The 24,357-nt window shown below is 38.3% G+C and overlaps 1 protein-coding gene across 2 annotated transcripts in view; it reads right to left on the reverse strand.

Annotated features, from left to right (window-relative positions):
* The window catches only part of EXO1 (exonuclease 1), a 44,988-nt gene extending 20,922 nt beyond the window's left edge, over window positions 1-24,066 (reverse strand). The window contains exons 1-11 of one of the 2 annotated variants that reach the window (XM_005690569.3): window positions 23,789-24,033; window positions 23,392-23,586; window positions 22,108-22,281; window positions 19,072-19,191; window positions 17,211-17,334; window positions 14,724-14,861; window positions 13,616-13,828; window positions 11,973-12,160; window positions 11,188-11,284; window positions 4,259-4,484; window positions 1,468-1,714 (exon numbers count right to left, since the gene is read on the reverse strand). In XM_005690569.3, coding sequence (XP_005690626.1) covers window positions 1,468-1,714; window positions 4,259-4,484; window positions 11,188-11,284; window positions 11,973-12,160; window positions 13,616-13,828; window positions 14,724-14,861; window positions 17,211-17,334; window positions 19,072-19,191; window positions 22,108-22,268 — 1,514 coding nt within the window. In that variant the 5' untranslated portion in view covers window positions 22,269-22,281; window positions 23,392-23,586; window positions 23,789-24,033. Of the gene's footprint in view, window positions 1-1,467; window positions 1,715-4,258; window positions 4,485-11,187; window positions 11,285-11,972; window positions 12,161-13,615; window positions 13,829-14,723; window positions 14,862-17,210; window positions 17,335-19,071; window positions 19,192-22,107; window positions 22,282-23,391; window positions 23,587-23,788 lie in introns of both variants that reach the window. The other variant, XM_018060275.1, reaches the window with a different exon arrangement.

Genomic DNA, 24,357 nt, shown 5'->3' on the forward strand with positions numbered 1-24,357 from the left:
AAGTATGTTTGAGACAACTTCAAACCTCTATACGTTTTGGATTAAAGTCAAGGTGGAATAGCCTGAGATTGCCACAAAAACACTAAAAAGTTGGCTTCCCTTTCCAACATCCTAACTCTGTGAAGCAGGGTTTTCTGCAGTGACAGCAACCAAAATGAGATTATGGAGTAGACTGGACATAAGCAACATGCTTCAGGTGTCACTGTTTCCCACCACCCCCAGGTGGGACCATCTAGTTGCAGGAAAACAAGCTCGAGGCTCCCACTGAGTGCACTCTCCCAGAATGCACCCATTCTGCATTATGGTGAATTGTATAATTATTTCATTATATATAACAATGTTATAATAGTAGAAATAAAGTGCACAATAAATGCAATGTGCTTGAATCATCTTGAAACCATCTCCTCATCCAGTTCATGGAAAAACTGTCTTTCAAGAAACTGATTATTGGTGCCAAAAAGGTTGGGGACCATTGGTCTACTTAAACTAGGAATCAAATCATAACCCTCTCCTGATTAAAACCTTCTAAATGTTTCCTATCACCCTTAAAGACTCAAAGTTCCTTAGGTTGGCCCACAAGCCTTTCATGAACTAGCTTCCTTATTTCTCCTCCTTCATCATCTACCTTCCTGCTCCTTTTTCATTCTTTTTCCAATTTACATTGTGGTAGAAGTAAAAATAGAAGTGATCAACAGCAGAGAGTTGCACCCATGCTCCACACTGCTGCTCACCTTCATACCTCTGTCCAAGCTACATGAGTCTGCTGATAAAATACCTGGCTCCATTCTTTATCTGCTTCACCCACGAATCATTTAAACGTAGGTAAGAGCACCTTACATGCGCCCCTTCCCTTTCACCCTTTCCGACCACTGTCTCAGCATTCAGTTCAGTTCAGTTCAGTCGCTCAGCTGTGTCTCAGCATTAGATGCCCTCAAAACACTTCATGCATGATTTTGTCACTGTACTTACCACACAGTATGGAATGATTTTGTTACTGACCTATTTTTTCAACTAGGAAAAACTATTTGTTTCTCAAGAGCAAAAACTATATCTCTCATTTCTGTAACCAAGCATCTAGTATTATATCAGATTATCAATTAATAAGAGAATTTCATAGTCATCTGTATTTAAATAGATTTATAAAAGTACTTTGTGAAATTTTATATAACTCTTAGACAAACTAAAAAGATAGAAAAACAAGGTGGATCCTCCCTGCCCTCTGGGAAAGTAACAGAGGGTATTCCAATACAAAATGCAATAAGGTCTACAATTCTTATTTCAGTTCTGTATCAAGAGATAACAAAAGTAACAGAAGTCCAAGTGGAACTAAGGCAATACATGATAAACTGGATTAAGCCAAGTCCTCACCTGTTTCATTAGATTCAATGCTATTCATAACAATGAAAATAAACACCAACAGAGTATATAATCCAATAGACACACAACATTCTACAGATATAACAATACCTGCTTCTGGTGCCTGGAACCACAACTGCACCACTTTCTTCATTTTTTCTCTGTAAAAACGTTGCAAATTTGTTTCTTGTCGTAGGTGGTGTGCTTAAGCTTTTTTTAATAGTAGTTCCATCTACCAGGTCAGGCATAAATAGTTCAGAAGAGTTCAATGACTTATTACCTTCACAACTATTTTTCTTGATCTTCTTTGTAAAGGAAGTAGAATATTGATCCATCATATCATCTTCTGACAGCTCTTCTAAATAAAAATGAAATTACTTGTAAATTTTTATTTCATGACTAGTTAGAGATTTGGTCTCAGTTTCACAGCCTATGTTCTATTGCCCTAAAGATGAAGTCTTTTTTTTTTTTTGATTGTGCATCAGAGAAGGAAATAAAACAATAATAAAAAAAAAAAATTCCCTTGGTTGTGTTTTACTGTTTCAAAATTAACTATGATTTAAAGTCAATTATTTGTATGAATTTCAGGATACAATCAATTCTGCAAGGCTCTACACTCATTATACTATTTGAATGTAAAAAAAAGGGTCTAATTTTGAATGCAAAAAAACAAAAATTAAGTGAAGTGAAAGCCACTCAGTTGCGCCCAACTCTTTGTGACCCCATGGACTATATACAGTCCATGGAATTCTCCAGGCCAGAATACTGGAGTGGGTAGCTGTCCCTTCTCCAGAGGATCTTCCCAACCCAGGGATTGAACTCAGGTCTCCCACATTGCAGGTGGATTCTTTACCACCTGAGCCATCAAGGAAGCCCAAGAATACTGGAGTGGGTAGCCTATCCCTTCTCCACCGGATCTTCCTGACTGAGGAATCAAATCAGAATCTCCTGCATTGCAGGTGGATTCTTTACCAGCTGAGCCACCATGGGAAGAAAAAAATTAAACCTATGATTAATCTATGTTTGGTTTAAAAGAATGTTTCATTAAAACCAGGTGCTATACTTAATATATATATACACCATCACTGAGATGGTTTTGAGGTATATTTGATGTCTTGTAGTGGAAAGTAATTTGTACTCTAGCTCTGATCCTCATTACACAGCTATAGAGTTCTAGAAGATTGTTGTGTAACAATCTAATGGTATAAGAATAAATCATAAGACTAAATAACGTAAAAGTGGTAAAGCTGAAATAGGCAAGCACATAGACATAGCATTAATGTGCTTAAAATTAATCCAACTACTTCTCAGTCTAAACAGCTTCCACTCATATGGGAGTAAATGCTCATGATTAAGACGTGGGTAGAGCAGTGGAGGGTGCCTAAATACTAGAGACAAGGTGACATCGCAAATTCAAAAATGTACAGGTTAAAAAAAATACCTACAGGTCAGCAAACTTGTATAAACCAAAATCTGTTTATCATGCAGGAAACTGTAAGAACTGTAGAACTGTAAGTTCTACAGAAGGAAAAAAAATATTGTAGGATCCCCAGAAAAGCCTTCACCAAGAAGTTACACTATGCTAACCTCATTTTCTTTTTATGATAACGTTGTTAGACTATCTAATTGGAGAAATTCATAGACTTAATATATCCTGAATTGATCAAGACACTTCAGTGTCTCATATTATCATAGTGGACAATGCAGAGCAAAAGTTATTATATACTAGTTACAAGAATTTGCAGCAAGTTGAATAGCCAGACAATTGGTGACTATTGGTCTGAAAGGAGGTCTGTCTCTACTACATGGCTCTAGATTTCCACTAGAACTAATACGTGATTTTAGTAAGGTTCAAAACACAAGATTAATATACAAAAGTCAAGTGTATTTCTATATACTAATAATGAACCAAAAATTGCAGTTAAAAATATCATTTATAACAGCATCAAAAACCTGAAATATAGGCATAAATTTGACAACATACGTGCAAGACCTGTACACTAAAAACTACAAAGCATTTCTGAAGGCTTAAACTAAAGAAGACTTATATAAATGGGTCCGAAAACTTGGTATCATTAAGATGTCAATTCTCCACAAAATAATCCATGCATGTGTCAAGCTCCTTCAGTTGTGTCTGACTCTTTGACCCTGTGGACTGTAGCCTGCCAGGCGCCTGGGTCTAAGGGATTTTTTAGGCAAGAATACTGAAGCAGATTGCCATGGTCTCCTCCAGGGGATCTTCCCACCCCAGGGATCGAAACTGAGTCTCTTACTAAGTCTCCTGCACTGGCAGCTGGGTTCTTTACCACTAGCACCACCTGGGAAAATAATCTATAGATTTAACTAAATCCCAATCAAAACCTTAGCAGGCTCTTTTTTTTTCTTTTTTTAAGAAATTGACAAGTTGATTCAATCTGTATGGAAATGCAAAGAACACAAAATAGTCAAAACAACTTTTCAAAAGAAGAACAAACTTAGGGACTTACATTACCTGATTTCAAGACTGACTATAAAGGTACAGTAATCAGGACAGTTTTTCTGGCATAAAGTAGGAGGAGACCAATGGTACAGAATAAGAGAGCCCAGAAAGAGACCTGCACATATATGGTCAACTGACTGTCCACACACGTGCCAAAGACAATTCAATGGAAAAAGGATAATCTCTTAAACAAATGGTGTTAGAACAACTTAATTGCCATATACAAAAAAAAGTGAACCTTGATCCTTACCTCACACCATATAAAAAATTAATTCAAAATGGATCAAAGGCCTAAATGTAAGAACTAAAACTATTAAACTTCTAAAAGAAACAGGAAAAAAAATATTAACGACCTTAGATTTAACAAAGACTTCTAAAATGTGACCAGTTCTCACTAGTATTTCACAAAAACAAAATACATACCACTTCTTGGTCTTTTTACAATGGATGACTTCCTTGGAAGATTTAACCCTTTAGTACTAATCACTTGTTTAATGCCCACAGTACTTGGATTTTCCTTCACCTTTGTAGTATCTGAAACAATATCCAGTTCACGTCTAGGGCAATAATTCCTATGCCAAATGCTATTAATATTAGATGATTTTTGACATGCTCTGTCAGTCCAACTATGACTTCTTGATTGGGCAAGCTAAAGTGGTAGAAAGAAAAAGGTTAAAGAAGAAAAATAGTTAAATCATTTCCCTCTGTATCAACATAAATTATAGGCAAATAATTAAATTACTCCTTTGAACTGCTTTTGATGAAATATCCATCCTCTAATAACACTTTCTACTTTGCTTGTCCTATTTGCTGTTGTTGAGTTGCTAAGTCATGTCCAACTCTTTTGCAACCCCATGGACTGTAGCCTGACAGGCTCCTCTGTCCATGGGATTTCCCAGGGAACAATACTGGAGTGCGTTGCTATTTCCTTCTCCAGGGCATCTTGCTGACTCAGGGTATCGAACCCACATCTCCTGCATTGCAGGTGAATTCTTTACCATTGAGCCTCCTGGGAAGCTTGTTTGCTAGTACTATGCTGCTGCTGCTGCTAAGTCGCTTCACTCATGTCTGACTGTGCGACCCCATAGACGGCTGCCCACTAGGCTCCCCCGTTCCTGGGATTCTCCAGGCAAGAACACTGGAGTGGGTTGCCATTTCCTTCTCCAATGCATGAAAGTGAAAGTGAAGTCGCTCAGTCGTGTCCGACTCTAGTCCTATACTTTTCATTATATGTGTCTTGTATTCCTAGGTCTGTCCCCTAATGAGGGTCAAGCAAACTTGTTAGATCATTTTTAAGAAATAAAAAATATACCTTCCTAAGATGAGTAGTGCAAGAAATAAAACTACACTTGAAGAAGTATGACCAGAAAAAAAATACTTTTAAAATGTGAATAATATTTCAATATAAAATATTTAGTTAATAATCATCTAGCAAATAAGCCTCTAGTTACTGACATACCCTTTACAAAGGATCTGAAAATCAAAACCATAAAATTACATATTTAATCAACTATCCTATCTTTAGAACTTGGATGAGCTCAAATGGAAACAATCTTATTTACAAAACAATAGCTTCTCTTTTAGTGGACAATATCTATGTATTAAATAGGCAAGTATTAGTGAACAATATCTATGTATTAAACAGAAAGCTACTTTGGTTTACACTAAGCCATGCATAATACTTTCTCTGAGAAAGAGCTTATTGACGGTAAAGATTGGTAAATAATCATTTTTAATGCTAATACAAGTTATTCACAATAAATATATTTTAGATGACAATGAACTGCTTAAAGGGTGTCAGTGATACTCTAATAGAGCAGAAGAGGCAAAGGGAAAAACTAACAATGGTATAAAAAATGCTGGTACTAAGGGTGTGAATTCCACGTGACGAAAGTCCCACTCGAATTTGGAATCTAATCTTTCAATTAAAGAAAGGATTAAATATAAAAATACATTAAAAATAAGGCGACATTATTCATAATGTATTTTAAGAATGAATAAGAATCAACAATTAACTTAGAATCATTGAGAAAAAAGGTATAATAAAAACAGCTTAAGCAGTATATGCCATGGCATTAGATCTCACTGATGGTTTCATTAAAAAACAGAGAGAAATAGGAGAGTAGAAAATCTGATTGGGAAGAATACATTTTAGATAAATAATAATAATTAGTTTGACATACAATTAGTGGTTCTGAAAGAAATGTCCTCATGAAATAAAAGATCTGATAAGGATTTGATCTCATGAAGGATGGCCATCTTAGTGATCCATAACATTCCCAATGATATCTGAACATTTGCAATACAACCAATTATTTTTGAGTTTCTGAGACAAAGGAGAAACTTGAGAATCATTCTTGATGAAATTATATTAATATCAGTAATTCAAATGTGTAAAGACAGCAGAATAAAGACTTTTCCGTCCCCTTAGTCTAGAAACTTACAATTATAAGGTAAATAAGTCACACAGCTGTAATGCACAGCACAGAGAATACAGTCATCCCTTAGTGGCTGTAGGGGATTGGTTATAGGATCCCTTCAGAGATCAAAATCCATGATGTTCAACTCCCTTACATAAAATGGAGTAGTACTATCAGCCCTCCACATCCATGGATTCTGCATCCAAGGATTCAATCTAATTGGATCTGCAGTTGGTTGAGTCCACAGATGCCCACGGATATGGAGGGCTGTACAGTCAATAATATTGTGGAACTTCCCTCATGGTCCAGTAGTTAAGACTCTGTGCTTCCAATGCAGGAGGCATGGGTTTGATCCTGATCAGAAAACCAAGATTCCTCATGCTGGCATGGCCAAATAATAAAAATATAATAACTCTGTATGGTGAAAGATGGTAATTAGATTGATCATGATAATTTATTAATGTATATAAATACTGAATCACTATGTTTACACTTGAAACCAATATGTCAATAATAATTCAATAAGAAAACAATCACGCCCAAACCAATAAGAAACAAATACAAACTCCTTGTGCAGAAAAATTAGGAGATATCTGTGACTTCCAAACCATAGTGAAAACAAGAGTATAGACAGAAAAATTTAAAGAACCTAGCCCAAGGAGGGAGGGGTAAGATAGGGGTAGGAGATTAAGAAGTACAAACTATTAGGTGTAAAAAAGCTACAAGGATATACTGTACAATACAGAGAATATAGACACTATTTTATAACTATAAAGTATAACTCTTAAAAATTGTGAATCACTGTGTTGTACACCTGAAACATATATTATAAATCAACTATATCTCAATAAAAAGATAAAAATAAAGAACCTAGCTTAAGAAAGATCAAACTCATGTGTCTGCAGAAAAGAATGACATTAATTCCACATATAGAAACTCAGAGAAAGACTTGAACCAAGTACCATGGAGGCTGCAATTACGGGGAGAGCTGAGAAAGGATTATATGGCTCCTGGGCCCTTATCTTTGATCTGTCCAATATGGTCAATTCATACCCATCTGCCTTCAGAGCAACCAGACCTTTGAAACCCACAAACAGTAACATAAAAACTTCAAAAGGTGAGAAGAGCCATTTGTCTACACAGGGACCAAATGCAAGGTTAAATATTGAATGGTGGGACTAGCCCTACCCCTTCCTAAAGAAAGAAAAGAATGTAGTCACTCAGTTGTGTCAGACTTTTTGTGACCTCATGGACTGTACCCACCAGGCTCCTCTGTCCATGGGATTCTCCAGGCAGGAATACTGGAGTGGGTTGCCATTGGGTTGAGATCTTCCCAACCCAGGGACCAAACCCAGGTCTCCCACATTGCAGGCACTCTTTACTGACTAAGCCACTAGGGAAACCCACCCCTTCCTGGTCCACCCCAATTTATTTTCCCTATCTTGCTCTTAAAATGTTTACATAGCTAAGTAGAAATTGGAAGATCCCATTTTGGAAAAAAGAACTGTACAAACAAAACATGCTGATGTTTAAGAATTCACAAAACAAAGCCAGCTTGTTGCTAACCAGTTCAACCAAGAGTAATAAAACCCAAGACTATAAGCCCCACTCATTTACACAAAGCTTCTTAAGCTTCTCAGTGTCTGTCCCAAATAGGAACAAACTGACAAAAAGCTAGGTGTTAGAAAAGTCTCCACCATAAAAGAGAAAAGCCAAAACACACAGGAAAAAAAAATCCAAAGCCGACAGAAATAATGCAGAGAAGAAAATGTACAAGAAAATGTACATGTATTTAATATTATAATAAAATTTCTGAGGAGTGGGAAAGAGGAAAGTATATTCATGAAATGAAACAAGGTCTTAAAAAAAAACACAATTGAAAGGGTTCTTAGATATGAAAATGATAGCAAAAACTAAATATTCATCAGAATTTTCTGTAATGATAGAAAAGTTCTGTGCTGCCCAACATGGTAGCCACTAAGGACTTGGAAAGTGACCAATGCAACTGGAGAACTAAAATTTAATTTAATGTTAATTTAAATAACCACATACTTTGCCAACAAAGGTCCATCTAGTCAAGGCTATGGTAGTCATGTATGGATGTGAGAGCTGGATGGTGAGGAAAGCTGAGCACCGAAGAATTGATGCTTTTGAACTGTGGTGTTGGAAAGACTCTTGAGAGTCCCTTGGACTGCATGGAGATCCAACCAGTCCATTCTAAAGGAGATCAGCCCTGGATGTTCTTTGGAAGGACTGATGTTGAAGCTGAAACCCCAATACTTTGGCCACCTCATATGAAGGGTTGACTCATTGGACTGGGGGCAGGAGGAGAAGGGGACAACAGAGGATGAGATGGCTGGATGGCATCACCGACCTGATGGACATGGGGTTAGGGTAAACTCTGGGAGTTGGTGATGGACAGGGAGGCCTGGCGTGTTGTGATTCACGGGGTCGCAAAGAGTCTGACATGACTGAGTGACTGAACTGAACTGAACTGTGGTCAGTGGCTAACATACTATTGGATAGCAAAAACTTGAAAGACAAAACAGAAAAAAAGTTTCCCCCAGAAAGAAAAGAAGACAAAGACATGAGTAAGATAGAAAAGTTTCAGAATCTAAAGACCAGGAAAAACCAATATCTAACTAATAGAAGTTCCAGAAACAGAACAGGGGAAACAGAAAAGAAGAAACAGCAACCTGAGTATAATGATTATATAATTTGAGCTGATGAACATAAAGTTCTTTTTTAGCACCATTATACATTTGTGCTGTCTTAATAAGCTTGGCTTATTTCAGCTGACAGTAATGATTCTTCTCAATGCTCAACTTGTCACCAGTTTCTCTGCAGCCATCTTCTTTAGGCTCATTTCGTTTTCTTTCTCAAGGTGCTCTGATTCGTTTTGCTGCTAAACACTGAGACTTTTCTTGCTCCAGCCAGAATAAACTACTTTGAGTACCTTTAACATGCTATCCTCTTCCATATATGCTATTCCTTTAGCCTTGAACCACTCACCCATTTTGAAAATCCCGACTCATCTTTGTAAATCCAGGACACAGACTAGCTCCTCTATAAGGAGATACTAGAGGGCTTGGCTTGGAATCAGAGCTTCCCTATGGATTAAATGTATGACCTGGCAAGTCACCTAATTTCTAATTGTTTCCTCATCTGTAAAGTAGAAATAATGGTACTGCCCTCAGAAGCTTGCTACAGAGTAAATAAGTTACTATGTGTAATGTGCTTAGAATGGCACTTAGAAAACAGCTCAATAAATGTCTGTTATTTTTATTAAAAGGTATTCTCTTTTTAGGTGGAGTTAAATGCATCCCCTTTGTCTCCATGGAGCCTAGAATACATCTCTATTATAGGACATACCATAATAACCACGTGTCTCTCCCTTAGACAATGACTATGTTACAAGCAAGGATTATGCTCTGTTCTTCTTTATATTCCAGAACATTCCAGAATATGTTCATTATAATAATTAATGCTTAGTAAATGAATGGTGAGCAAAGGTAAAGATCTGGATTAGACTAGAAACTATGAGAAAGAAGTAAGTATTAACCAGAAAGACAAAAAAGAAGTAGGAGGACTTAGCAGTGAAAGAGAAGCCAGGGGTGGGGGAGGAGCAAAATAGATGGATAGTAAGAGGTACAAAAGACTAGGTATAAAAAAATAAATACAAGGATGTAATGTACAGCAGAGTGAATATAGTCAATACTTTATAATAACTTTGTATGCAGTATAATCTACAAATCAGTTAATATGCTGCTGCTGCTGTCACTTCAGTCGTGTCCGACTCTGTGCGACCCCTTAGACGGCAGCCCACCAGGCTCCCCTGTCCCTGAGATTCTTCAGGCAAGAACACTGGAGTGGGTTGCCATTTCCTTCTCCAATGCATGAAAGTGAAAAGTGAAAGTGAAGTCGCTCAGTTGTGTCCAACTCTTAGCGACTCCAGGGACTGCAGCCTACCAGGCTCCTGTGTCCATGGGATTTTCCAGGCAAGAGTACCGGAGTAGGGTGCCATTGCCTTCTCTGAATTTATGGTGTAATATGTGTTAAAAAGAATAAAGGTTATAAAAGGAAGCTGATAAGAAATAGTTTGCTTTTGATTGTAGATAGATTTAAGGTTATAAGAAAGTATTTATGTAGACACAGGAGACATTCAGAATTATTGTGGCTGGTACACAGATTAGAGACTGTTAAAGATGTGCAAGTTTTCTGCATAAAATGAGATAATTAGAATCATGGTGGTGGTGGTTTAGTTGCTAAGTCATGTCCAATTCTTGTGACCCCATGGACTGTAGCCTGCCAGGCTCCTCTTGCCTCCTCTCCAGGCAAGAATACTGGAGTGGGCTGCTATTTCCTTCTCCAATTAGACTCATACGAACTTATTAAGGAATAAATTTGAACACAAGAGAGAACAGAGACTGGAAATATGTACAGAAAAGAGAGAACGATGGGAGCATACATCACAAGAGATATATAGACATACTATTGGGAAAAAGTAGAAGAAAATAGTAAAGGACTGAAAGACATACAGCAGAGGTACTCAGTAAGTACTGCTAAACTGTGAATGAGAACTTTTTACTCCCGAGAGGTATTTCTAGATTTGAGTCTTCACCAATGCCAAATGCTAGAGATGGGATTGGGTGAGATGAGAAAAAGGCATTAAGCACTTGGTATATTCACAAAAAATGTTCAAGTATAAAGGTCTTATATCATGTGGTCACTTTTTAAGAAAATTAACCAATATACCCATTGGTTCTAAGAGATAAATTTTCTCTAGAATTGAGTTGTTTTCAATCAACACTCTGTACGGTGCTTGGATGTAGAAATGTTTAAAAGATGTTTACTACGTGAAGATTTGCCTTTAGTCTTAGTTCCTAAGCAATAACAAAACATGCTTTTAGAAAGAAGTCTTTAATATGTTACCATGGCAGTGTCTGGATTGTAGTCATCAATCTGCTCGAGAGTATTTATATCTTTATTCCCAAGTGCTATTTGAAGAGCTATGGAATCATCAACATATCTAGGTTGGTAAGATTAAGGAAAAACAATTTTACTAACAACCAAACAAACAATACTGTATTAAGACAGCAAAGTGTGGTCTATTGTCAGAGAAAACCTTCAGGTTTATGACTTCAGTGGACTCTACTTTCCACATTTGGCTTCACTGAAACCACATGATAGTTTACTAGTCACAGCAGGAGCTGGCGATTTTCTGAAGCAAAGTCCTAGGGCATCACTTACTCCCCGTCAAGGGAGATGGAGAGGAAAGCCCTGCCATTACCCAGGTGACTCACAGCTCCACATCACCCTGTATGTGTGTGGCCAGTGGCTCTGTGGAGAGCAACCTCAACTGGTGTACTCAGATGACCGGAGTGTTCTTCCTGAACAATTGAGCTTGCTCACCATGAGTGGTTCTCTTCAGGGCCACCTCTGGAGTATGTACCTTAAGTGACTGACAACATGTTTCTGTCAAATCAATCTAAGTAATTAACAAGTTATGGATGGGCTTCAGGTTGATAAACAGTTACTCTAAATTTTTAACTTGCATGATAATTAAATTTAACAAAATAAAGATTCCACTATTAAAAAAAAAAAAAAAGAAAGCCAAAAACAATCTGCCAGCGTTTGACTGAAAGTCTAGCTAAAAATACCACCACAAAGATATGGAAGGAGTGCAAAGTTCTACCGTTCTGGTTCAGAAAGGATACTGCCCAGCATAGCTTAGTGTTTTGGGATCAACATCATCTTCATAGGCATTCAGAGGGATGAGTTTCCTTTCGATGGGATCAAAAACTAGCTGATAGAGGAAGGTATTGTTGGCCCGAATAAATCCTTTGATGTAATCTTCTGGTACTGTTATGTTCATCTTGAGATAATGTCCAATTTTCCTGATGACCTAATAATGAGTATAAATATATTTATGAGTTATTTAATACCTGAAGATAAAGAATAGGGGAAGTATTATTCCCAAGATCCATCACTTTACATTAGAGTAGGATGAGGAGGGATAGAAAAATCAATTGCTTTTTTTTTAGGGGGGGAGTATAATTGCTTCACAATGTTGTGTTAGTTTCTGCTGTACAACGAAGTGAATCACCACATGTATACATAGCTCCTCCTTCTTGGACCTTTCTCCCATTCACCCCAACCCACCCGTCTAGGCCATCATACAGCTACATTAAAAACCTCAACCAGTAAACACGTCGTGACTTAAAATTCAAAGATATGTTCTTCGCCTTCAAAGTCTCTTTCATCCAGAAAGCAAAAAACAAAACACACAATTAGTTGAGAATTAAAAAAAAAAAACAAAAAACAAATATTTTTAGATTATATTTTAAAAAAGAAGTCAACATTTTAACTTCTATTAGAGTCATGGATGATTAAAGCTGGAAGAGACGAAGAACAGAAGACCCAGAGAACTGAAGTGATCCTGAAGTCACAGGCTAGTTAGTACATGTTGCTCTATTTCAAAATCTGCTACCATCTCCCAACCTTGAGACCTCTCTACTTCAGTACACCACCCTTGGCCCTGAGGACTCACATTTCATAATCTTGGAAATTCTGCTCTGCAAACTCTAAGGGCTTAAGAGAACTACCCAAGGTACGGTGAGGGTAGGAATAATCTACTTCATTTTTTAAGGAAAAGACATCAGAGAATTTATACAGCAGTGATGTAATGAGGTCTCAGAGTTTCTCTAGAAAATACATGACACTTCCTCAAATTGTATGAAGAAGTAAGAATCTGGCTGTATTTTATTAAGCCATGTTAAAGGGATTTACATACATGTACAATTCCTCTCATAACTTTCATTTGCTTTAGAAGACAACTACTTCTCATAAAAATATGATATCTATGTTAAAATGCAATGCATTAACTATTGGTAATTTTAAGTGAATTAATAAACATTAAAATTCTTCAATTTCTGACTCAGTAAATTTCAATAGCTATAACCCATATAAACAAAAATAATTGTCACAAAGAGTTTTTAAGAGTGTAAAGGGATCCTGTGAGACCAAAAGCTTTGAGAATCATTACTACAGAGTAATAGGACAGAAATCAAAAAATCATGCATTTTAGCATTAATTCAACCCTAGAATATCTTATTCTGAAGTTTCTTTATATTAGTCTTCATTTTCAAAAAAAACTACTACTAATTTTTTGTCAACTGCTGAAAACAGGATTCATCTGCTGCCAAAAGCAAAGCTATAGTGTTTTAATCATTTTGCCTTTCAATGACACAATATTGGTTATGGATATAATAGAATATTTAAGATCCATATTCTGATTGATTCATCTATTATTTAAGAATTGCTTAGAAACTGAACACAACAGTTGGTAAATCACTCTTACCTTTAAAATATCTGGATTGTTGGCTAGTCTTAGTAGTTTGCAGGCCTTAGCTAATCCAATCCCACGCAGTGATGAAAGATAGTCACAGCCTGAAAGAATGCACATGTAACGGAACTTCTCTTCTGTGAACACATCCCCAAGCTGTTTGCACATTCCCAGACGAGCCTGATCAACTTCTAGTCCATTTCCAAACTGGTCCATTTTTAAAATAACCTTCAAGAGGAAGGGAAACTGTGAACACCTGTAAGAGTCATTTTTATTTTTCATCATCTAATCCACTGTAGTATTTCTAAGAAATCTTTCCTGTTCTTTATCATAAGTGAGCAGACAGATACGTAGGCCAGGTAGTTATTGTGAAATTTGCAAATAAGTTAAACTGAAACATGGGCCATGGCTGGACAATATCATATGCCAGTACTCAGTCGTTTTGCCTCTGGTGTAAAGATGGCCCTACTGCACCTACTTCCTACCTGCACTACAGGGTTGTCATGTCAAAGAGCAATTCTTACAAAAAGCATCTTCTCCTTACCTTTCACTTTTACATATTAAAGTAACCCTTTGCTTAGTCTTAAAGTAATACATGTTACTTGTAGAAAATTTGGAAAACAGAAATTCAGGAAGAAAACAGAAATTGCCCCAAATGTCTTATCTATCACTATTACCCAGCATCAACCTTTTCACAGATTCTTCTCATTCATTTATAAAATAGATAACATAGATATTAACAAAAACGAGATCACCCTATAGTTTTATATCTTAATATCATAATAAAAATTTCCGTTAGTTTTATACTTAATTCTAAAAAAACTGCAAAGCATCTCATTAGTAGATAAGTTGGCTTATTTACCTAATCTAATTGAGAACTATAAACCATATAAGTAATCATTATTAAAAAATAAGGCTACATTCCACTATAGAAATTAGAGAAAACAACAAAATCCTCTAACTTTAAGGGCTTAATCTGAAGAATCATTCAGATTATACAAATGTCAAGCAGCAAAACTTTCTTCCCATTTTAAATAAATAATTATTAACACCATAAGTAGATATTAGTTACAGGTATTATATAAGATAAAAAAACTTCAGCTCCTTTATTTATGTTAGGTACCTTTTTACAGCCAAAAGCAAGAAGATCAGAGTCCTCCGTAATGACAGCTTGTACAATGCCAGCCTTGTTAAGATAGGCCAGCTGTGCATCCGCTTCATATGGAGCCACAAGACAATCTACTCCCTGAGACCGAGCAGCCTGTGAGAAAGGATGAGTCAGTCTCAAGAACAGCGTCTGGAAAGCACTGAACAACTTCCTGTATCAAACCCACTTATCACCAGCCTCAACATGTATTGAATACATGCTAGTATTATTTTTGGAAGTCATTTCCTTTGAAGTACAGGTTGCTAGTTTTAGTCCTAAATATTGAACTATCACTTCAGTTCAGTTCCTCAGTCGTGTCTGACTCTTTGCAACACCATGAATCGCAGCACGACAGGCCTCCCTGTCCATCACCAACTCCCAGAGTTCACTCAAGACTCACGTCCATCGAGTTGGTGATGCCATCCAGCCATCTCATCCTCGTCCCCTTCTCCTCCTGCCCCCAATCCCTCCCAGCATCACAGTCTTTTCCAATGAGTCAACTCTTCACATGAGGTGGCCAAAGTACTAGAGTTTCAGCTTCAGCATCATTCCTTCCAAAGAAATCCCAGGGCTGATCTCCTGCAGAATGGACTGGTTGGATGTCCTTGCAGTCCAAGGGACTCTCAAGAGTCTTCTCCAACACCACAGTTCAAAAGCATCAATTCTTCGGTGTTCAGCTTTCTTCACAGTCCAACTCTCATATCCATACATGACCACTGGAAAAACCATAGCCTTGACTAGACGGACCTTTGCTGGCAAAGTAATGTCTCTGCTTTTCAATATGCTATCTAGGTTGGTCATAACTTTCCTTCCAAGGAGTAAGCGTCTTTTAATTTCATGGCTGCAGTCACCACCTGCAGTGATTTGGGAGCCTCAAAAAATAAAGTCTGACACTGTTTCCACTGTTTCCCCATCTATTTCCCATGAAGTGATGGGACCAGATGCCATGATCTTAGTTTTCTGAATGTTGAGCTTTAAGCCAACTTTTTCGCTCTCCTCTTTTACTTTCATCAAGAGGCTTTTTAGTTCCTCTTCACTTTCTGCCATAAGGGTAGTATCATCTGCATATCTGAGATTATTGATATTTCTCCCGGAAATCTTGATTCCAGCTTGTGCTTCTTCCAGCCCAGCGTTTCTCATGATGTACTCTGCATAGAAGTTAAATAAGCAGGGTGACAATATACAGTCTTGACGTACTCCTTTTCCTATTTGGAACCAGTCTGTTATTCCATGTCCAGTTCTAACTGTTGCTTCCTGACCTTCATGTAGGTTTCTCAAGAGGCAGGTCAGGTGGCCTGGTATTCCCATCTCTTTCAGAATTTTCTACACTTTATTGTGATCCACACAGTCAAAGGCTTTGGCATAGTCAATAAAGCAGAAATAGATGTTTTTTTGGAACTCTCTTCCTTTTTCCATGATCCAGCGGATGTTGGCAATTTGATCTCTGGTTCCTCTGCCTTTTCTAAAACCAGCTTGAACATCTGGAAGTTCACAGTTCACATATTGCTGAAGTCTGCCTTGGAGAATTTTGAGCATTACTTTACTAGCGTGTGAGATGAGTGCAATTGTGCAGTAGTTTGAGCATTCTTTGGCACTGCCTTTCTTTGGGATTGGAATGAAAACTGACCTTTTCCAGTCCTGTGGCCACTGCTGAGTCTTCCAAATTTGCTGGCATATTGAGCTATATGTAATCCTATATATTGAATCATATAGCCACTAATAAATCTTTTTTAAAAATCAATGTATGAATTAGGGATAAAGAAATATTGCTATACATTTCGGGGGGGGAATACAAGCTGCAAACTCAATTTTTTCAAATTATAGAAATCGACCATCTGAAGAATGATTGTGCTCTAAAGAACACAAGTCGCTTGTTTCCCCACAATCTCTCACCACAGAACACAAGCCTGACACTGAATTGATGAAACCAACAGACTCTGTAACTATCTATCTTCCCATTTGTTTATCAAATAGTTTGAACACAGACCTGAAAAGGGGCTGTGTGGGCTGTGACTGTGGGTGTGCTGACACTAAGATTTATGGTAATAGGTAATAAGGAAAGAAGCTTCTAAAGCAGGTCAAGTGGAACTGATCTGCTGCAAATCTCCTGAGCTGGCCAGCTGACTTCAACTGATACAAACACTCAAGAGTGAGTGTTGAAGATTATGAGAGTGGAGTGGGATTGAACCTCTAGGAATTTATTCCTTCTGTCTCTGCAGAAAACATTTATCTACGTAAGTGACTCATCTAGAAAGTGAGAGCTGAGCTGTTTGTTCCTCAGGATTTCTTCTTTGGAAATTGCTGGACTCCTCTCTTCTACCTAGATATTCTTCTCTTCTTCCTCTGACAACCAGCTTTCCTAAAGGTTAGACCCAGAGTAATCCTCCTCCCTTCACCTGCTTGCTCTCCCAGTAACCTAAATGAACCCTGTAATCTGTTACTTTAGCTTCTTAGTTAGCTCACTTTAATTACGTTGTGGGCCATAGTATGTGTGATATTGATAGAACGTGTGAAACATTCTCTGGCTTCTGAGACCTTCCCTTCACGAAGAAGCTGCTTTCCCTTAAGGAGATTGGCTTGTCGTCTTCTGCAAGATTAAAAAAAAAAAAAAAGTGAGAAGAGGACTCAAATATTACAATATTATACCCTTGAATTGTATTCAAGAATTTTTTCTGGAATAAAAAATGCTTGACTTATATGAAAGTGCACACTTGTTCCTTGACTATGCTAACCCAGATCTTTTGGGCTTCTAGACAAAAAGAACACGGATTTACAGTGCCCACATGCACAAGCTAATCATCAGACTTTCTCACAGCACTGCCACATGACAAAAGAAAGTGAAGTAATGAAGACACGTTGGGAAAACGTAAATCAAGGCTTTTACACCATTAAAACTAACTTTCCATTATAAAGGGTACAACTTTATCAACCCCATTTAGTGAGATTTACTTCTATTTGGGGCTGACTCACACTAGCTTTAACAGATAAGCCCAGTGGTATCTCCCGTACAGCATAATGACTCCTAGAAACCAACAGAGGATAAAAACAAGAATAGATGAAAGTAGCAGAACAGACGCTTCACTAAAATGCAGAAATTCTTAAAAGAAAATACAGAAATCCTTTTTAAGTCTACTGTAAAAATACTAGATTCTGTTGAGTTAAATATGGAAGATACAATTTCAATTAAAAGTATTAAAAGAATAAAAATAGAGGACATCACTTTTCAACTAGAAATAAGGGACAACAATAAGAGTGGAAGAAACAATCAACCCAGAAATCAAACAAGGTGGGAGGTATATATTAGTAATTAAGAGCAAGGTAAAAAGAATAAAACTACAGTTTTAAAAATGACAAAGACTGATGGAATCGATAAAAAAAAATTACAGTGATGTGTTCTTCATAAAAGACAAACTTAAAACCAATGACATAGTAAAAGTCAACAGAAAAAGAAATTAGAAACATACAAAAGAAAATTGTTATGGCTGTATTAACATCAGACATAATAGACTTTAGAACAAAAAAGTGCAGAAATTTAAAAAGTCAGTGCATATTGTTCTAATATGCCAAAAAAAAAAAACAAATTCTAAACCTGAATGCTACCGATAAAATAGCTTCAAAACAAACGAAGCAGGAAAAAAAAATGGACAGAACTACAAGGGAACTGACAATTCCACTATTATAGTGAAATTTTAACATACTTTTCTTAGTAATTGATGGATTCAGTAAAGTGAAAGTTGCTTAGTTGTGTCTGACTCTTTGTGACTCCATGGACTATAGCCAGTCAGGCTCCTCTGTTTATAGAATTCTCCAGGCCAGAATACTGGAGTGGGTAGCTGTTCCCTTCTCCAGGGGATCTTCCCAACCCAGGGATCGACCCCAGGTCTCCTGCATTGCAGGCGGATTCTTTACTGTCTGAGTCACCAGGGAAGCCCAAGAATACTGGAGTGGGTAGCCTATCCCTTTTCCAGGGGATCTTCCTGAGCCAGGAATTATACTGGGGTCTCCTCCATTGCAGGTAGATTGTTTACCAGCTGAGCTACCAGGGAAGCTCATTAAGTAAGATTAAGTAGACACACATTTAAAAAAACATTCAAAAAATCAATAAGGATATGTAAGATTTGAACACTACAACCAATAAGCTTGATTTACTGGACAGACAATAACTGAGGAATACACATTCCTTTCCAGCATACGTGGAACATTTAAGGAAATCAATTTAGGTACGAGTTTAAAACAAGCCTCGACAAACTAAAACAAAAGAGAAACTTGTATCATAGAGACCACAATGTCAGACCTTAAATAATTACGTTAAGGTATCACTTACTCTCTTCTAGATTTTTCCACTTCCTTTTTAGAAGGTAAAGTACATCCATCAAATACCAGGATAGGCTTGATCCCATGAGACAGTAACATATTTACAAATTTCATACAAAATCCTACATACCTATGAAAATGAAGAAAAATAATTAAGAAACATAAACTCTAATTTAGACTTGGATTCAAATCCTGCCTTGGATCCTAATGGGCTATGGGCTATTTGTTTTCTTCAGGTGTAGATTAAAGACTTTCATTCCTGCAGTTCTGACATTGTATTATTCTAAATCTAATCTTTTTACCTCCCCACCCCTACCCCTGTTTTCCTTTGCTTTGAGAAATTGAAAAGTTAAAGGAATAGTAGAACACCTGATTTCTCCAACAACACCATTATTGCACCTAAGAAACCTAATAGTAATATAATATTATCTAATATACAGTTATACAGTCTATGTTAAAATTTATCCAATTGTCTCAGTAAGGTTATAACCAGCAGTGACCTAATAAACGTGCAACAACCAGTTTTGGGGAAAGGGGTGGCTGATTTGTAGCATTTGTCAATTTCCTTGACATGCATATTCTACAACGGTGGATAAACTACTAAGGTAGGCTCATGAAATGCTGAACTGGGAGATGTGTATAGCAAGCTCATATAAGATGACTGTAGCACAGCACTGCTACAGCTTTTCCCCCAGTGCAGGATGCAAATAAGAATCATGTATCGCATTTAGATTTTTATTCTGGCAAGACAATTAAAATCACTATGTGTAGGTTCATTCCAGGGTCATAAGGATGGTTCAACACATGTAAATCAAACAAGGTGATACATCATATCAACAAAAGAAAAGACAAAAACCACATGATCATCTCAATAGACACAGAAAACATATTTGACAAAATTCAACATCCATTCATGATAAAAACCCTTATGAAAGTGGGTAAAGAGGGAACATATCTCAACATAATACAAAGTTATTTATGACAAACCCACAGCCAATAAAATACTCAACAGTGAAAGCTCAAAGCCTTTCCACTAAAATCTGGAACAAAACAAGGATATCATCTCTCACCACTTCTCTTCAACATAATACTGGAGGTCTTATCCACAGCAATCAGATAAGAAAAAGAAATAAAATGTATTTAAATTGGTAGTGAAGACATGATACTATGTATAGAAAACCCTGAAGTCTCCACACATAAACCACTGGAACTGATAAAGGAACTTAGCAAGGTAGCAGGATACAAGATTAACATACAAAATCGGTTGCATTGTTTTATATTAACAATGAAATGGCAGAAAGGAAATGTAAACAAACAATCTCTTTTGAAACACTTAGGAATAAATCTCACCAAAGAGGTGAAAGACATATGCTGAGAAGCATACAACATTAAAAGGAAATTGAAGATGATTCAAAGAATGGAAAGATATCCCATGCTCTTTGATTGGAAGAATTAATATTGTTAAAATGGCATATGACCCAAAGCAACCTACGGATTTAATGCAATATCTATGAAAATACCAATGACATTTTCCCCAAAACTAGAGTAAATAATCCTAAAACTTATATGGAACCATAAAAGACCTAGAATTGCCAAAGCAATCTTGAGGAAAAAGAAAACACAACAAAGCAGGAAGCTCCTGCTTAACTTCCGGACTTCACACAATACTGCAAAGCTATAGTAATCAAAACAACATGGCATCACCACAAAAACAGGCACACGGATGAATGGAATAAAATACACAGCCCAAGAATAAACTCACACACCTCTGGACAGCTGATCTTCAACAAAGGAGGCAATATAGAAAACAGACTTGTGGTTGCCAGAGGCTGGACCCGTGGAGTTCATCTCTGATACTAAAAGATATTCCCTGTACTCTGGATAGCTCTTTCAGTTACTCAAAAATATTAGAATCCTTAACAAATACCAATAAATAGGAGATAAAGTTCTCCTCCTAGGGAAGAGAATTAAAAGAAACACTGAAGACAGCACTGAAAAACTTGCAGTTTTGAACTATTACTGCTACTGCTCAAATTCAGTTCAGTTCAGTCACTCAGTCATGTCCGACTCATTGCAACTCCATGGACTGCAGCACGCCAGGCTTCCCTGTCCATCACCAACCCCCTGAGCTTACTCAAACTCATGTCCATTGAGTCGGTGATGCCATCCAACAATCTCATCCTCTGTCATCCCATTCAAATTCAGTGGTGGAAAACAAATCACTTTCCAAAAATGATTACAACAGTTGAGAGTGGCTGAAATGCCCAGACTGTCCGCTTTTGGTCAAATTAACTTGATAGGCCTGAAAGCCCCAAACATACAGCTACTTTTCAATAATGATTTCTCTATTGCTGTCCTTCCCCACCCCCTCCTCCATTTTCTGTAAACAAAAAGGGTCATTAATGTCCTTTGTGCTTAAGTACATCAGACTAAGATCTTCGAGCCTTTCCTCTAGGAGATAAATTATGCATTGCAAAAAAGAAAATACATAATAGTGCCCAAATCCCTGTGGAAAATCTCTGTCTAAAAAGTATGCTTGCTTGTTTTTCTAGTATTTCTATTTAAAAAAGAAGGCATTTGTCTTGCCTCAAATGATGGCACAGAGTTATGACTGGATATAAGGATGGCCACTGTTTTTGGCCCCAAGTGAAGTGAAAGAGAATAAGAACACCACGTCTTAGAAACAACTGCCAACAACTGCCTTGTTTGGCTAACAGGGCTTAGCAAATATGTTGCCTATACCCAGTAAAGTAGAATTCTGAAATCACCATGGATTTTTAGAATATTGTTAAAAAGTTTAACTTAGATAATAGAAAAAAGAAGAGTCTTTGGCTTTTGTCCATTAGTGTCCTAAAACTTTGGCTTATTAGAAAGAATGGAAACTAGACCTACATCAAAGAAGGAAATGTTCCTTGGCAATATTCTAAAGCATATATTCTCACTTCTTAATAAACCCTGAACTGAATAAAAATGACTCCTTTCTGAAAAAAGGTCATTGTAAGTCTCATTCTTAACTGGCAAAGAATTAATATAAGATCCAACTTACTTATCAGTAGGTTCACCTTTGGCTAGCTTTTCTGCACAAGCAACAGCTCCTTTGTGAAGCCAGCAATATGTATCCACAGCGACCACCTGCCCTTTATACTTCCTCATGTGGATAGGTTCAGAAGCTTCTTTGATAAATTGCAGCAATCCATGTATCCCCATAGTGCCAAGTTAACTATATGATATAAAAAGAGAAAGGGAAAACAGCAAAATTTAAAGCAACATATATTTACCCCAAAGTTTTGGAAAAATAAAAACAGCTTGGAAATTGATATAGCAACTGTTATTGTTCAGATGTTTGAGAATCACTGCTCTTTAATGAAAAATAAAACAAACAATTCTAGAACTAAAGCTGTACTTTTTTAGGACTGAAATTTACCACCATCAGAATGATTTATTCCAAGCAACAAACATTCTGTAAATAAGCAGTGGTGGTGCCCAAGGGCAACTCCATCAGACTCTCTGAAAACTATCCCCAAATAAGGAGAAACTGCACCTGCTGTCCAATTAGTTTCAAGAAAAATGTTTTAGCTTTCCACCTTCTTCCATCCAAGTTGTAGCCCCAAGCCTCCTTTCTATACAGAAACCTGTAGCTGACAGTCCTTTCCCAAGCAACTACTGACCCCTTCTCTAAGCCCCATTACAAAAACTGAGCAGTTGCTTAGCATTTCCTAAAATAAATCTCTCCCAAGAGATATTAAGTCTGGGAGGAAAAGAAGAATGTACAAGATCAAAAGACAGACTCAGGCTGTTGATACCCTGTATCAAACTTCTGATAGTCTACTACAGCAGTTTTCAAATTTCAGTTCTTCCTACAGTCTAAATTCCACTCCTAGGGACTATGATTCACTAGTCCTCGAGTGAGGTGGGAATTCTGAATTTTAAACAAGGCAGGTCATTTGGATGCAGGCGGTCCTCACACCACAATTTATGAAAAACAATTAGCCTACCTCTCAGAGGTTCCTAAAAAGTTTTCTTTTTTTTGACGAAAACTGACATAGTACATGCTGGTGTTTAGTCGCCAAGTCGTGTCAGACTCTTTTGCGACCCCATGGACCGTAGGCAGCCAGGCTCCTCTGTCCATAGGATCTCCAGGCAAGAATACTGGAGTGGGTTGCCATTTCCTCCTCCAGGGTATCCTCCCCATCCAGTGATCGAACTCTCATCTCCTGTCTCCTGCACAGGCGGGTTCTTTACACTAGCGCCACCTGGGAATCCCCAAGGCGTCTTTACCACTGAGCTACCAGGAAAGCCCGACATAATATATATATTCTGTGAAACTTACAAGTTTCTCCTAAATGTTTCCTCTTCAGCACAATGAAACAATGGAGGAGATCGGGGATTTTAGGCACAAAGCGTCCTCAGGGGACCGCCCGCGGCACCAGGTAGTACCGACAGCACAACGTCATCGCTCCATTCCTTCTCTCACGAAGTGGAAGGAGGGCCCACACGCCCTTTCCAGAAGACACGTTGCTTTGGCCTGCACAACGTGAAGAATATACTTGTCAAGCATTTGGAAGGTGGGAGGTTGCAGGTAAAACTGCCCTGGTAGCTTCCGCAGGAAAACGAAAGGACCCTCCTTCAGTCAGCCAAACCGCAGCCCTGGTCTGGCTGAGCGCGCTCCCCTGGCCCATACACCCCCGCACCGTCCCCCAGGGCCGCTGCAGGGTCTAGTAACTTGCCAGATCCTCCTCTTCTGCCCCTCCGGGATCCCAGGGGCAGGAGCGGGGACCAGCCCGGATCCACCGCGTGCTGTGCACAGCCGGCTCCGCTTGCTTCCCGCGGAGGTCCCTCCTCTCCGGTCCGTCCGATGGCAGCTGGGTGCGGACTCAGAAGCCCAAGGCCACGGCCCCCACTCACCTGGGCCGCAGCGCAACAGCCCGCTGCGCCGAAAGCTAGAAGGAGGGAAGCAGCGCAGCACGGAGGGCCGGACTTTTCAATTTGCGCGGGATGGCCCGAGACTCCGCCCAGAAGAAGTGACGTCAGCTCCTCTGCGACGTCTGCTCCGCTTCCCTCGGCTTCCCGCTTCCGGCCTGAGTCACCAGGTCCTGGCCACCTGGATGCCTGCTGCCGCCACCGCAGTCAGCCCCTGGACTCCGAAGCGTCCTTATGGAGGGGTGAGCGGAGCTGGCTCAGCTGCCTTACAAGGCATGGCTCCGGGAAGGTGCGTTGAGTTCCTTTTCCTGATGGAGTCGTGGATCTCTCCCAGTTGCGGCCTCAGGTCGCTGAAGCTGGGAGAACGCCGCCCTGT

The sequence above is a fragment of the Capra hircus genome, chromosome 16 (assembly GCF_001704415.2).
Source record: "Capra hircus breed San Clemente chromosome 16, ASM170441v1, whole genome shotgun sequence".
Lineage (NCBI taxonomy): Eukaryota > Metazoa > Chordata > Mammalia > Artiodactyla > Bovidae > Capra > Capra hircus.